This window comes from Suricata suricatta, chromosome 6 (genome assembly GCF_006229205.1).
Source record: "Suricata suricatta isolate VVHF042 chromosome 6, meerkat_22Aug2017_6uvM2_HiC, whole genome shotgun sequence".
Lineage (NCBI taxonomy): Eukaryota > Metazoa > Chordata > Mammalia > Carnivora > Herpestidae > Suricata > Suricata suricatta.
In genome coordinates, this window is record NC_043705.1 from 47,240,096 (window position 1) to 47,254,606 (window position 14,511).

The 14,511-nt window shown below is 43.1% G+C and overlaps 1 protein-coding gene across 3 annotated transcripts in view; it reads left to right on the top strand.

Annotated features, from left to right (window-relative positions):
* The first annotated feature begins 413 nt into the window (after positions 1-413).
* Positions 414-14,511, top strand: part of MAST4 (microtubule associated serine/threonine kinase family member 4) — a 169,784-nt gene continuing 155,686 nt past the window's right edge. For all 3 annotated transcript variants that reach the window (XM_029942361.1, XM_029942360.1, XM_029942362.1), the window contains exon 1: positions 414-586. In XM_029942361.1, the coding sequence (XP_029798221.1) occupies positions 495-586 (92 nt within the window). In that variant the 5' untranslated portion in view covers positions 414-494. The remainder of the gene's footprint in view (positions 587-14,511) is intronic.

A 14,511-nucleotide genomic window follows, 5' to 3' on the forward strand; every position in this document is an offset into this window, starting at 1 on the left:
TGATAAGCAACAGCCTCCCGGAACCGAAGCCTTAAAATAGTCGTCTTCCCCCCTCCCACCCCCCGCAGGAGCTGCAAATGGTATCTGCCAAACAGATGACAAAGTACCTTGGACTGAATCACACACAGACAGCATTTTGTGCAGAACGCACGGCCCAACTCTTGTAATTACTGTTTATAGCTGCCCAGGGCTGACCAGGAGAGGGCAAACCCAGGAGGAAATAAGTTTCCTGAACCTCGGAGAAATGGCTGGGTGTTAATTAAAGGGTAGGACGGGTACTCTCAGACAGGCTCCAAGTTGTTCTAGAGATCACAGTTCACAGCACGTTTCCTCTGGAGGGAGTGAGTAGATAATTGGGATTTTTTTTTTCTTTTCTTCTTTTTTTTTTCTTTCTTTTTTTTTTTTTTTTTTTTTCTTTTTCCGTTCCTCACCTCCCTCCCTCCCTAGTTTGGCCTTATGGCCTTGAACCCGCAGTGAATTGAACAGAGAACGAAATGGATATGTCTGACCCCAATTTTTGGACTGTGCTCTCAAACTTTACTTTGCCTCATTTGAGGAGTGGGAACAGGCTTCGGCGAACACAAAGGTAAAAATCGCGGGGATAACTTTGTGTTGATAACACATGTGTTGGCTCTGGAGGTGGCCAGGCTGCCGGAGCCTCTTAGCAGCTGGGGTTCTGTTGAGATGGTGGCAGTTTGAAAAGTTTCTGCCCTGCCAGGGGGGGCACTGCTTCAGGTATTCTGTCATCCTCGTGGATTTCCTGGGTAATCCTGGTGGCCTGTGCTTCCAGAGTTGTTCTTCTGAAATGTGGTTCAGAAGGAGATGGGTTGACAGTGGAGGGGAGAGAAAAAGGGGAGGATACTTTGTCCAAATGTGTCTCTGATCAGATCTTATTCATTGTTTCCTTCACCCAGACGTCTGAGGCTTCTGCTTCTTTTTGTAGAACCTTTCAGATGTTACCTTCTATTAAATACTTGACCTTTATAAGATGCAGATGTGCAGTGCAAAGATAGCTCAAGTTAGCATGTTTCCTATTGTCTGCTTAAAAGAGGCAGGTCTGCATAACTTTGCTGTTGTGGCTTTTTAATTTTTAATTTTTTTTTTTACTGGTTTCTGACACTTATTCCTAATACAGGTTGGGCTTTTCAGTTTGTAAAATATGTGATAGAATAGGTGGGGGAAAAGACAATTGTAAACTCAGGACGAAGCTGGTGGCAAAAGTGAAAAGCAGTTCCGAGTTCGTTGCGGACACTCAGATGGAAAGAAGATGATTTTAAAGGAAGTGTTTCTCTTCTGTCTGCCGTGTCCGGCACAGAAAGGTGACATGATTGTGTTTTTAGAGGGGCATACCTTCCTACTTGCTTGAATAGAGATTCTTAGTTTTCCTCCCAAACTTGACTTGCACATACACATGAACGTGCGTAAGAGCAACGATGTGGTCAAATAAACAGGATGCTGGCTATCAGATCTGGAGCTTCTTAATCTCTGGATTCCAGTGTCTCAGGAACACAAGAACATGGTGTATTCTCTTGTTATATCTGTGATGTTTTGTAGCATAAATGCAGATACGCAATGCTTTGGAAAACTTTTGAAATTTCTTGTGGTATTTCTTAGATTTCAGAAGCATCCCGGAATACTCTCAAGTGTCATTTTTGTATATGTGTTTGCATGCACACACTCATAAAACATACATGTGTATGTCTGATTCTGGGTAGATTTTAATTTTGTTTTTTATTTATTTTTGAGAGACAGAGAGAGACAGTGTGAGCAGGGGAGGGTGTGAGGGAGAGGGAGACACAGAATCTGAAGGAGTCTCCAGGCTTTGAGCTAGCTGTTAGCACAGAGCCCGAAGTGGGGCTTGAACCCGTGAACCCTGACGTGAGATCATGACCTGAGCCGAAGCCTGACGCTCAACCGACTGAGCCACCCAGGTGCCCCTCTGAGTAGATTTTAAAGTCTTCTACCTTTAATGCAACTTGGACAGCATTGGTACCAATAAACCACGTTACATTCTAAAGTTGTGCCATTTAAATAAGGTAACTGTGCTTTTCTTGTTCTGCTCTATATGTTGAGAGACCTTATCTTTTGGTGTTGGTCATGTTTTTTCAAGATGTGTCATCCATGCACCACTACCCCACCCAGCAAAATAAAACACAGCAAGCTAGTTGATGAGATCATGCTGTCTATGACCAAGACCACTACTTTCATAGCAATAAAGGCTGTAACTTCTTACCTTTTCAGTTGTTCAGGAGCCCTTAAATATTCCTGAGTGGCTTAGTCCTGGCTGTGATGCAATCTCTACTCTTACCTGGAGCCACTTCTCCTCTGACTTCACACCTGTGTGTCTGAGCCTGAAAAGCAGCTGGAGCCTCTCCTCACCCTATCTACCTGTTGAGAATATTATTGAGCGAATTCTCAGGCCAGTCTGACCCTGACTTTCCAGCCCAGGGATTCTAGTTCCAGCCTAGAACCCTCCAATTCAGAGAGCTCACACTGGCAGAGAGCCTAAGTTCCGAAGTCACTGAGGTTCTTTCCAGCAAAATGGGAGCGTGTGGGAGGCCTTTCTCCACTCCCCAAGTCATAGACCCGTTTTTTTCAGTTCACGGAAGCAAAAGAGGATGGATTTTCTTCCTTCCCTTCTGTTAGTGTAGGTTGTCACAGCCTATTACTGGGAATTTCCAGGATTCCCAGAGTTTGCAAAGAGGTGTCCTGAAGATCCTCTCTACATACATCTACTTGTTGGTCTCAAAGGACCAGCACTGCTTTATATTTATTATGTAGATTGGGAAACTTGAAAGGCAGGTGTCTTCCTGTCCAGGGCGGTGTATGTAGCTGCCGCGTTCTCTTCTTATACGGTGATCAATTCTGGCTCTGTGTCCTTCCCTGAGGACATGTAGCATATGCTTACAGTGGGACTCTTGCCATTCTGTGACCTCCCCTGCTTTAAATCTTGTCTTCTCCTCCAACCCCCACATTAACCCTATTCCTCAGCTGGCTCATCAGGTTCCCTAAATCTGTCCTTTGAAAGGACCTCACCATCCCCAAATTGTCCTTTAGCCAGTCTCATTGTGGCTGCGCCCGATGTCCAGGTGAGGACCCTCGCCCTCAGGGGCCTGTGCCTTAGCCCTGCGAACATCTCCATTGCCCAAGCCTAACTTCTCTGCATGCTTGCTCACTTGCTCCAACAGATTGTTTATTGTACATGTTTTTTCCTAGTTACTTGTTCTAATTTAGCAGTTTAGAGGACTTCACCTTAACCTTTTCTTCACCGTATAAAACCTTCACCTTAACCTTCACCTTAACCTTGAGTCTCTCAAAGACTAAAGTCCAGCTTTGAGCATGTGAATGAACATCGTAGAGCTCTTCAGGATAGGATGTTCATACCACTCGGACAACAAAAAGGAGAAGTTGAATGGTTTTCCATTCTTGCCTAAGTCTGTATCCCACAGGACATTTGCATCATGGAAGCCTTTTTGGTTTGCTCCATCGCATTTTCCTTGCCAGTTCTGCGTAGCACTGGTTGGTTGGTTTGCTCTGCTAGAGGAAAACTGTACAGATTGCTTTTCCAGTGGGCCCTGCCTGGGCTTGTAACTTCTAACCCCCTCAGTTCTTGGAGAGAGGATCCTACAGACCTTATCCATGGCCTAGATTCTTACACAGTATTGATGAACTGACAGCCTGAATTCCTCATCCTGCGTTCCAAAGACAATTTATTGTTCCCTTCCTTCTTTTTTTGTCTTGATTGTGGCAGACAACCCTTTTCTGGGTGCACACTGACTTTATGTTTTGCTGTAAAGTTCACATATGCCATTGGAAACTTTGTTTTTAATCACATTGTCTTTATTTTAAGGGAATTTTTTTTTAATTTTATGAAAATGTTTATAAATATTCTATAAAGACTTAAGCCCTTCAAAATATCCTTACTTTCTCTTGCCTTGCTGTCAAATTCTGTGAATGATCATAAGTGACAGACACAGTCTTAAGGTTTATACTTCTAGGGAATTTTTGCATGGAAAAATACCTCATAGCTTCTGCCCACAAAACATGAGCAAATCAAATCTAGCACCGTATAAAAATAATTAATCATCATAACCAGTTGATCCCAGGTATACAAAGGTGGTTCATCACCAGAAGATCAGTCGAATCCATCACATGATAAGTGAGGATTATCACAGGATCATAGATAAAGCCCTCAACAAAATCCGGTTCTCATTCATGACAAAAATGCTCAGAAAACCAGGCACAGAGGAGAACTTCCTTAACTCGATGAAGACTATCTACAACCTGCACCCAACACCACACTTAATACACAGTCCCCCTGCTCTGTGGTTTCATTTCTGCCCTCCCTGTGGTCAGCCCCGGTCCTGGAGCAGAGGAGAGCGGCCTCATACTGGGTCACAGTGCCTCCACCATCCGCCTTGCTTCATCTCATCGCATAGACACTTTACCAATTCTCGGCATCCCCAGAAGGGTGAATACAGTGTAATAAAGTTTGAGAGACAGAGACAGACCCTATTCGCATAACTTTTTTTCTAATTTAAAAAGTTTTTTAATGTCTTTATTTTGAGAAAGAGGGGCAGAGAGCAAGCAGGGGAAGGGCAGAGAGAAAGGGAGACACAGAATCTGAAGCGGGCTCCAGGCTCTGAGCTGTCAGCACAGAGCCTGATGCAGGGCTCAGACCCATGGAGTGTGAGGTCATGACCTGAGCCGAAGTCGGATGCTTAACCAATTGAGCCCCCCAGGTGCCCCTCCTATAACTTTTATAACACTATAATTATTCTATTTTATTATTAGTTACTGTTAATCTCTTACTGTGCCAGATTTATGAATTTTATTTTGTTTTATATGTAGAGGAAAAAGTGTGTATATAGTGTATATAGGGTTCAGTACTCTTTGCAGTTTTAGGCATCTTCAGGGGGTTTGAAACAAATCCCCTGTAAATAAAAGGAATGGCCATAGTGAGACACTTCAAATTTTCCTTCTAAGATCATGTAGAAGGCAAAGACACCCATCTCTTCAAGCACTCCTTTTCAACAGGAAACAGTTTCTTCTTCGCTGTCTGCCTTGGTCTCCTGTGTCCCTCTCTCATTTCCTCAAGGCTGACTCAGTACAGCCTTTCACCTGCTGCTTTGAGGGACAGAAATCTATGGCTGCTTCATGTTACTACTGATGTTGATGACCCTTCTCGCCATTGGATTAAGAACTTTTGGGGGGAAGAAGATCAAGCTTCTCTTTTACTGATATCATATATGTAAAGAAAGGGCTACCATTGATTTATAAATGCTGCTCAGTTTTGAGGGGCAACTTTAGTTTTGCTGATGCCCAATCTAGAGAATCTAGAAGATACTAAGTTTTTAACATTAACAGAAATCTGTCATGTTTTCGTTCGGCTGACGTGTCAATATCCAAATCTCAAGGACACCTAAATCAAGTGTCATTGTCCATGCCAACGAGCAGCTTGTGACTCAGTTTATCACTTGGAACAAGTTTCCTAATGTATTTTATCAAGAACCCATGGGATAAAAGTTGAGTTTTTTTTTTAAATGTTTTCTTTTTCTTTGTTTTCTTTTTTGAATTCGTATTACTCAGCAGTTGTTCTGAACAGCAGGTACATTCAGGGATCTTTAACTGCTGTAGTTGCCAGAATGTATTGAATTTTTATGTATGCTTCATCTTTCAGAAACATCTGTAGTATTTGATGAGCTTTTCTTTCTGTTTTTCTCATGAATACGTGTCTCTAATAAGTATGAAGAATACACTTCTCTCTTGTCCTGACATGTTGGGTATGAGTGAATTTGTATCCATCCCTTTTACGGAAAGTCCCATTAAATCCACATTTACTGAGCATCTATTGTGTGCCTGGGCACTGTGGCCCAAAGCTGAGTCATAGATTTGCTTTCAGTGAAGACGTGCAAATGAACCATTGCAAACCAGGGCAATAGAGAAGTGTTTGTAAGGTACACATAAGCCATAGGAGTGGTGAGTGGGTAAGAGAGACTTTGGTCTCAAGGAAGCAAAAGAGAAGTCATTTGAAAAGGCATTACCTCAGGGAGGTTTTGAAGGATAGGTTTTTATTTATCAGACAGAAAGATGGGGCCTTCCCAAAGGGCAAAAGAAATGGTGTATACGAAGGCACAGTGGCCTTAATAACAGAATTTAAGGGACTATACATAGCTCAGTATTGCTGGAGCATAAAAATTCAGAAGCATAACTCAGTATTGTTGATGTGTAAAGTTTGAAGAGACAATACAGTGTATGCCAGTGGTGAAGAGGATTGGTCTAAAAGCCAGTTCACCTGGGTTTGAATGAGATTGGGCAAGTTCATTGGACTTTAGTTGCTCCATCTATAAAACAGGGACAAGTAAATTACTTACGAGATTGTTGCAAAGAGTAAAGTATGCTCTTATGAGTAAAATGCCTAACACAATGACTGGCGCATAAAGACTCTCAGTAAATACTCAGTATTCACATCGTTTCTGTCATTAAAACAGGGGGATGAGTAGTGTGCGATGAGGCTAAGGGAGAGAGTTGAGACCCTTGCTATTTGTGGGAGCTTTCTTGGCTTTTACCCAAAAGGAACAATGCCTATCCGGCAGCTCTGGGGATTTTAGGTCTGCGAGAGGAGGTTAAGACTTGGAAACCAATTAATAAATAATTGTAGTAGCCTATCAAAAGATTGTGCAGGCCTAAGCACGGAATATGGTGGGGTTACGACTTTGAGAGATATGAAGGGTATAAAGTTAATAAAAGATGAACCATTGGCTCTGAGCGGCCAGGAAACATTACACAGTGGCCCTGGGGGTTGAAACATGGGAGATGGGGGAACTACCTGTACGAGGAGACGTGGGGGAGGGGAAGACAAAAGAACTTGTACTTATCTCTTCGATCCCCAGAAGCCTGATTAATCTAATTTATTGAGCATCTAATAATGTGTGCTGAGTATAAGGGAGTGTTCATTCCTTCGGTCTGCCAATATTCACAGCACCAATATCCTGAGCTGGGCCAGGGCTATAGTGGTGAGCAAGACAGAGTGCTTGGGCCTTGCAAGTAAACAAGCATCTAAATAAATCAATTGTCCAATGGCGATCAGTGTTCCAGTTACAAGTAAGTGCCGAGAAGAGCCGGTAACAGTGTGAGGGGCTACTTCAGAGCTTGTGGTCAGGGAGTGTCTTCTGAGAAGGAACATGAAACAGGAGACCTAAAAAATGTGAAAGAGCCATTGGTGGGGAGCACTGGGTTGGCATCTGGGAGCGTCAGAGGCTCTGAGGCAGGAAAGAAGGAGCCCCCAGACAGGCAGTTGGTGTGTGGGTTCAGGGCACCAGGGAGGCTGGACCAGAAATAAGCTTGAGAGTCATCATTAGGACCATCTGAAAAATAGGGTAGATTAGTCTGTGGGAGAATAAGGTCACTCCATTCAAGGAGTGTGCAGAGATGCAGACAGGCACAGGTAAGGAGACTTGGAGGAGAGTCTGTTAAAAAGGAAGCCACGGAGTATTCTCATTGACCTCCGACGAGGGGGACAGGGAGCAGTGTCACTCCACAGAGAGACAGCATGAGTGTGTGCGCGTTGTGTCTGACCACTGGGAAGGCTTGGGTGACCTCAGCATGAAGAGCAGCCGTGGTGAGGGCTGGGGGTGGGGCTGAGGCCAGGAGCCAGGAAACTGTAGTCAAGTGAGGAATCCCAGACCATGGGTGGTAACCGCTCTCTGTGGGTAGCTACCTACAGCAGTGACACATCATCCTGTCCTAGCTTCTGCCCATTCACAGCTGGCCCGCAGCTCTCTTCCCTGAATCATATCCCCTTACTCACTGTTGCTCACTTTATTGTCTGCTTCATCGCCCAAATGGGCAATGACAGTTTCCTTTTCACCGGCTCTCTGGAAGCTCAAGCTCTGTCCACAGCCTTGTGAATACCTCCTCTCTAAGCACTCTTTCTTGACATCACAGGCTCTGAGTGCCCGAAGTTCCCTCCCAGTCCCCACCCCCCCACCACTTTGTCTCCTCCTGAACTTGAGCCCTGCCTCCCCCTCCGCCCCACCAGTGTGTTCCTCCGGAGGCTGAAACCTGGCTCACTGACTGGCTTCCTCTCATTCTCTCCACACCTGACCTGTAGGCTCGGCCCCTCCCCGAGTCTCTGCACCCCTTTCCTCCCACTCCAGGCTCTGCCCAGGCCTGTTTCATAAGTTCTTCCTTTCATCCCTCTCCTTTCCTCAAGCCCCAGACTGTTCTCTGCTGGCCAGGCGGGCCTGCCTGTCACTGCAGGACTCACCTTTTGGCCCGCCCCTCATGGTTCACTCTCACATTCGTCGTTTTCCTTGAGACCCTGACTTGTAGATTTTCCTCCTTCAGGCTAGTAAGGGATCCCCTTAGGGAAAAGCAGAAAGTGGGGTCCCCAGGCCAGGAGCCTCCAGCAGCTCTCCGAGTGGTATCTGGGGAGATCCTGGCCGCCCCACACCACAGCAGCGTGTTCTGACGGGCCTCTTACGAATCTTGTACCCTATGAAAGTTTACCACAGATACAGGACATGGGCCGGAATAGGCGCATGTCGAAAATGTTGCTTTTATTCTCTGGTGTGAAGCTTTCAGTAGGAGATTGCTAACTGTTTTGCTCCTTGAATGGATAGGTCTCTTAGGGGCTAAGGGGAAGGGCGAAAGGAGAGGAAGAAAGAAATGAGATGGGTGTGTATGAAAGAGAGAGTATGAAAGGAGGATTTAAAAATCAGTTCTTTAAAAATAAACCGTTAGAATATGGAGTCTGTGCTCCATGGGCAGGCATGGGCTATTTGTTGCTAGAACGTGCCAGCACTGGGAGTATATCACCGAGTTCACAGTGACAGGGTAGGACATTATATGCTTTTATGGCTTTGCCTGGTTCTCTTTACACATAGATCCTGTTACCAGAAGCCTAGGTAATATCTTTAAAACAGAGAGTCCTAAGCCTCAAGATGGAGAGCATCTGCCTTCTGAGCTAAAAACGGAAAGATGCGGGGGTTAGGAAATAACTTGAGTCCGTGTGTGGAAATGGGTCATACAGGAGAGAACTTGGAAGAGGTCGCCTTCTGTACCATTTGGGAGACTCCTCCTTGTACTGGTTAAAATGGAAACAGGCTGATTTCTCAGGGAGATTAAGACTGGAAGCCCTGAGTCCCTGCCTCACCCCCCATACACACCCATCTTGTGTGAGTGAGCATGCACAAACTATTTTAATCCTAGCTGTCTTTACTACATGTAACCTAGTCATTTGGGAGTGACGTCAGGGTAATTGAGTAATCCCTTTGAAAGTGAAGTGGTAGAGCCAAGATACTAAAATAGTCCTGGGGCTACCTGGATGAAAGTGGGCACGGTATGTGTATAAATCCACTCATTAGAGGCACATTCTCTATCAGTGGAAGTCTTGCCTCTATAATAGCAAGTTGGGTTTTGGTGATACGTGGGCCATTGTGTATAACTTGAAAGATCTCTGAATAGAAGTTCCCATGGTTGTTAACACTTATATTCTGGTAGTTTATTTCCTTTTCCTCTGTCTTGGTAATTAGGAAAGTTCCCTTGTGCACTTGTTCGTAAATTCTGAAAATGTGGACCTGAAACCTCATTAATAGAAGAAGAGGATCTGCAGGAGGTTTAGCTACATTAGTGGCCATTGAACATGCTCATTAGAGACGATAATACCAGTATCAGACTGAAACATCATATTGTGTTCTTGTTTTATTTACTTACTTATTTAAAGACCTGAGTAGCATTTGAAGGTAAAAACAGACGGGTAAGGAGATCAGACAGCTATTAACATCTATCACTTAAGCCTCACATTGCTTGGGTTGTTGAACCCTGACACTTTCTCCATTCCACTGACTGGGTGATCTTAGATTTGTCAGTGGCTCAGATTGTGTTACAGTCTGGGATCCCTTAGGAAACAGTAATTGAAGGCAAACACACAGCCAATATCCAGGTCTTGGCATATGCTTGGCCAGCCACCATTTGTGTGGTGAAGTTCTCACATGAGCCTTTAGCCCTTAAAGGTAAGAACCAGCTTCGTGTCCCTGGAAACTTTCTAGCGTGATGTGGTAGTTCAAACTGCAGATATCTTTTGGAGATAACGTATTAGGTTCTGAGTGAATCACCTGGGCGGAGGGAATGAGGAACTGATGACCCTTGCTGAGGTCTCCTAGGGTCATAGAATCAGAGAGAGAAGAAAACTGATGGATTCACCAGGCTCATTTTGCCATATGAGTATTTGCTGAAGCTGTCTCTGCTATGCTTTATTCTAATTTTAAACATAACGGTGCATGTCGGTGTCTCAGGACCCTGACTTTGACCTTACTCCGTTTCTCTCTGGAGTCACTATTATCTAGAGTATTATCTAGCCACTGCCACATTTCTTGGCTACTAAATTTGAAGAAAATCACTAAATCTGTAGCTTGCACAAAAATTACTTATGTCCCTGTAACATGCATACCTTTTTAAATGCTAGATTAAAATGCTAGATTAAATTTTAAAATTAGAAATCGTAAGTATTAAATGTTCTGCTTTTACAGATATTTGGAGGGGTTAAGAGGAAAAGGTATGTTTGTCATGGGAGAAGCTGCCTGCTGAATTAAGTACTCTAGGAAATAGGGTAAATGAAACCTTTGTTACTGTAAAACAATAGCCATGAAGTGACTATTATGTAATGTTATTTCTTACGTGTGATTTGGAATGGTTTGTTGATCTTGAACCTTGAGATAAAATTCCTGTAAAAATACTACTGACGTTTGGCTGATCTAAGACTTTTGATAGAAAATCAAAGACTTTTCCAAGTAGATTATCTCGGTCAGACACTGAGCATTAGAGATACTGAAGCCAGGTTTCAGGGGTTTTTTTTCTACTTAAGGAGTAATTTTGCCACTTGGTATTCTCCATTTGAGTATCCATCCAAATCAACACAGATTGTTTGCTAATCCAAAAAATGGTTCATTGTAAAGTCAGCCTACTCTTGCTCAGCTATTCCAAAGGGCACACAGGTGATAAAACAGCTGATAGGCCCACTCACCTCACTTGACAGGTTGGATGATGATGAATTTGCATTTTCCATAAAAGATGTATTCTTTTTTTTCTTCTCAAAATTTAAATTCTAGTTAGTTTACAGACAGTGCAGTATTGGCCTCAGGAGTAGAATTCAGTGATTGATCCCTTATATACGCATTGCTCATCACAACCAGTGCCCTTCTTAGTAACCTTCACCAATCTGCCCATCCCCCGCCCACCTCCTTTCATTAACCCTCAATTTGTTCTCTGTCTGTAAGAGTCTCTTACAGATTGTGGTTTGTTTCCCTTTCTTTCTTTTTTCCCTCTCCCATCTGTTCATATGTTTTGTTTCTTCTGCATATGAGTCCAAATACATGGTATTTTGTCTTTCTCTGAATGACTTATTTCACTTAACATAATACGGTCCAGATCTATATCATTGCAAATGGCAAGATTTCATTCTTTTTGATGCTTGACTAATATTCCATTGTATATGTACACCACATCTTTTTTATTTTTAAGTTTATTTTTTATTTTGAGAGAGAGAGTGAGTGTGAGCCGGGGAGGGGCAGAGAGAGAATCCCAAGCAGGCTCCTTACTAGGGCTCCAACCCACTAATTGTGAGATCATGACCTGAGCCAGTCAGATGTTCAAACTGCATGAACCACCCAGGCACCCCTCACCAATCACATCTTCTTTATCCATTCATCAATCAAGAGCCCATGTGGGCTCTTTCCATAGTTTGGCTGTTGTTGATAAAGTTGCTGTAAATATCAGGGTGCATTGTACCCCTTTGAATCAATATTTTTGTACACTTTGGGTAAATACCTAGAAGTTTAATTGTACAGTAGTTGTATTTTTAACTTTTTGAGCAAACTCTATACTGTTTTCCAGAGTAGCTGTACCAGTTTGCATTCCCACCCACAGTGTGACAAGGCTCCCCTTTCTCTGCATCCTAGCCAATACCTGTGGTTTCTTGTGTTGTTAATTTTAGCCATTCTGATACATTCTTTTTTAAAAATTTTTTAAATGTTTTATTTATTTTTGAGAGAGAGAGAGAGAGAGAGACAGCGTGAGCAGGGGAACATCAGAGAGAGAGGGAGACAGAATCCGAAGACAGGCTCCAGGCTCTGAGCTACCTGTCAGCACAGAGCCTAACGCGGAGCCTGAACCAATGAACTGCGAGATCATGACCTGAGCCAAAGCCGGATGACCAACCAACTGAGCCACCCAGGCGCCCCGATTCTGATATATTCTTAAGCAAAGGAAGTTTTTTATCTTAGATCTCAAATGGTGTCAGTGACCAATAGGAGAACAGAGAGAGGAAGGGATAGTTCAGGGTCAGTTCTTATTGTGGATTTTCCAAAATGATCTTCGATGCTTAAACATTAGAATTTTCTATATGTTTTAGGATTTGATATCTGGGGTTAGATGTTCACACCAGAGAGTTAATAAGGGATATTATATGTATATTTATTATTGGCATTATATTTGTTGTGAGCTATAATATTTGTATAAAGCATTCTTTTTCATAGCTGTCTTCTCTCTCATTAATTTCAGATAAGCTAGCCTTGCAACTCTAGGACTTTTAAGGTGAGAAATTAATAGTGGGTTGTGTGAGCCTTCTTAACATAGGAATCCAGGCTCAAGAATTCTTTCTTCAAAACAGTTCTTAGATCTTAGTTCTTAGTGCTTTTGAGTTCATTTTACCAGCATTATCATTGCCAAGGTGCCTTCTAGGTAGGTAGACTTCTGTTTTCTTTGAAATTGTGATTGATTACAAATCATTTGATGGCTTCTTAAAAGAAGCTCTTTATTTATTTTTAAAAATTTTTTCTAATGTTTTATTTATTTTTGATACAGAGAGAGACAGAGCATGAGGGGAGGAGGGGCAGAGAGAGAAGGAGACGCAGAACTGGAAGCAGGCTCCAGGCTCTGAGCTAGCTGTCAGCACAGAGCCTGACGCGGGGCTCGAACCCACGAACGTGAGATCTGACCTGAGCCGAAGTCGGAGGCCCAACCGACTGAGCCACCCAGGCGCCCCAAAAGAAGCTCTTTAAATATTAGACGTTGTGGTTTGTCTTATCTTTCGAGAACCCTAAATTAGTCTGCCTTCTGAAGCCAGACCAAGGGTGATTTGGGAGTCAGAGGTACAGGTAATTGAGCTGTTTGGATATGAGTGTGCTGTGACCTTTTGGTGTCATTCCTAGGAAACAGATTCCGTGGATTGAGTTCTAGGGTTAAAATCCATGAGGAAAAGGGTTCTGACTCTTGGCACCGATAGGCATATTCAGAAATGCTGTATTCAAGCCAGAGTAAATATATAAGCCCTTTACACTTTGTTTCAGTTAGCCGAAGTCGCCTCTAAACTCTTACTTTGGCATTAAGGAAGCTCGTCATGACCTATTGTTCCAGAAAGATTATATTTCTCATTTTAAGCCCGTTTTCTAGTTCCCGTGTGAGTGGCGTGCCCAGCCCAGAGCTGAAGAAACAGGCTTGGCTTTTCAGATCTTCCATTCTTTTAGGTGTGTCCCGCAGGCAGTGGCCTGTAGCTGTTTCTTCGGCCACTTAACAGGTTTGATTTCAAATCTCTTTAATAAGAAACTAACATGTTTGGAGGGGATTCATGGCCCAACATTTATGGCCTTCGTTGGGAAGTTCCAGGTGTGTATATATATCTTGAACTCTGTGTTACGTCATATTAAGCTCACGTGATTTCAGTTTTGTTTTCCTCGTTGTGTTTTTATCTTCTAGTCATAGACTAAGTTCCTTGAGAGATGTCTCAGGGGTTTGATTGGGATGGGATGGGCCCCTGAGACTCAAGGCTGTGCAGCTCCTCTTTCAATTTGTTTTCTTTGGCTAACTTAGCAGCACTAAAGAGGAGTCAAATGATTAGAAACCAGGCCAAAAGATAGAAGCTCTGAGCTGAAGGATTAACCTCTGAAACATGGGACGTTGTTTATATTTAAAAATACTTGGAGCGGTTATTTATGACTTAGGCATCTCCGTGTGATCCTTTTCCTGCTTTGTGGCTCATGGTAGGCTGAATCACCTTCTGAATCCTGATAACCTAATAACCTAGTTTGGCTACATTTGACTTCTGTGGACAGGGTCTCCGGGATCATCACATTGTCACATTTACTCATTTATGTACCAAATATTTATTGAGTACCTTTTATGTGATGAGGGCTGTGGTTATCGCCTGGGAAACAAAGATGCATGTGGCATGATCCTTTCTTCTAGTGGGTTAGAAAGCAGTGTAGCCAGGTAATGACAGCAGCATGTAATAACCGGTAGGAGATGTACCAACCTCAGCAAAGGAAGTCAAAGAGGCAGAATATGTGTTGAGGAAGTTTGGTATATGTTATCTCAATTTACCCCTATCTATAATATCTATTATATAGAAGAAAAAAATGGAGGCTAAAAGGAATCAATTAACTGCCCAAATCTCACCAGTAGTTAAGAGGTTAATCTGGATAGACACTTAGAAGAATACAGTTATCTCCCACG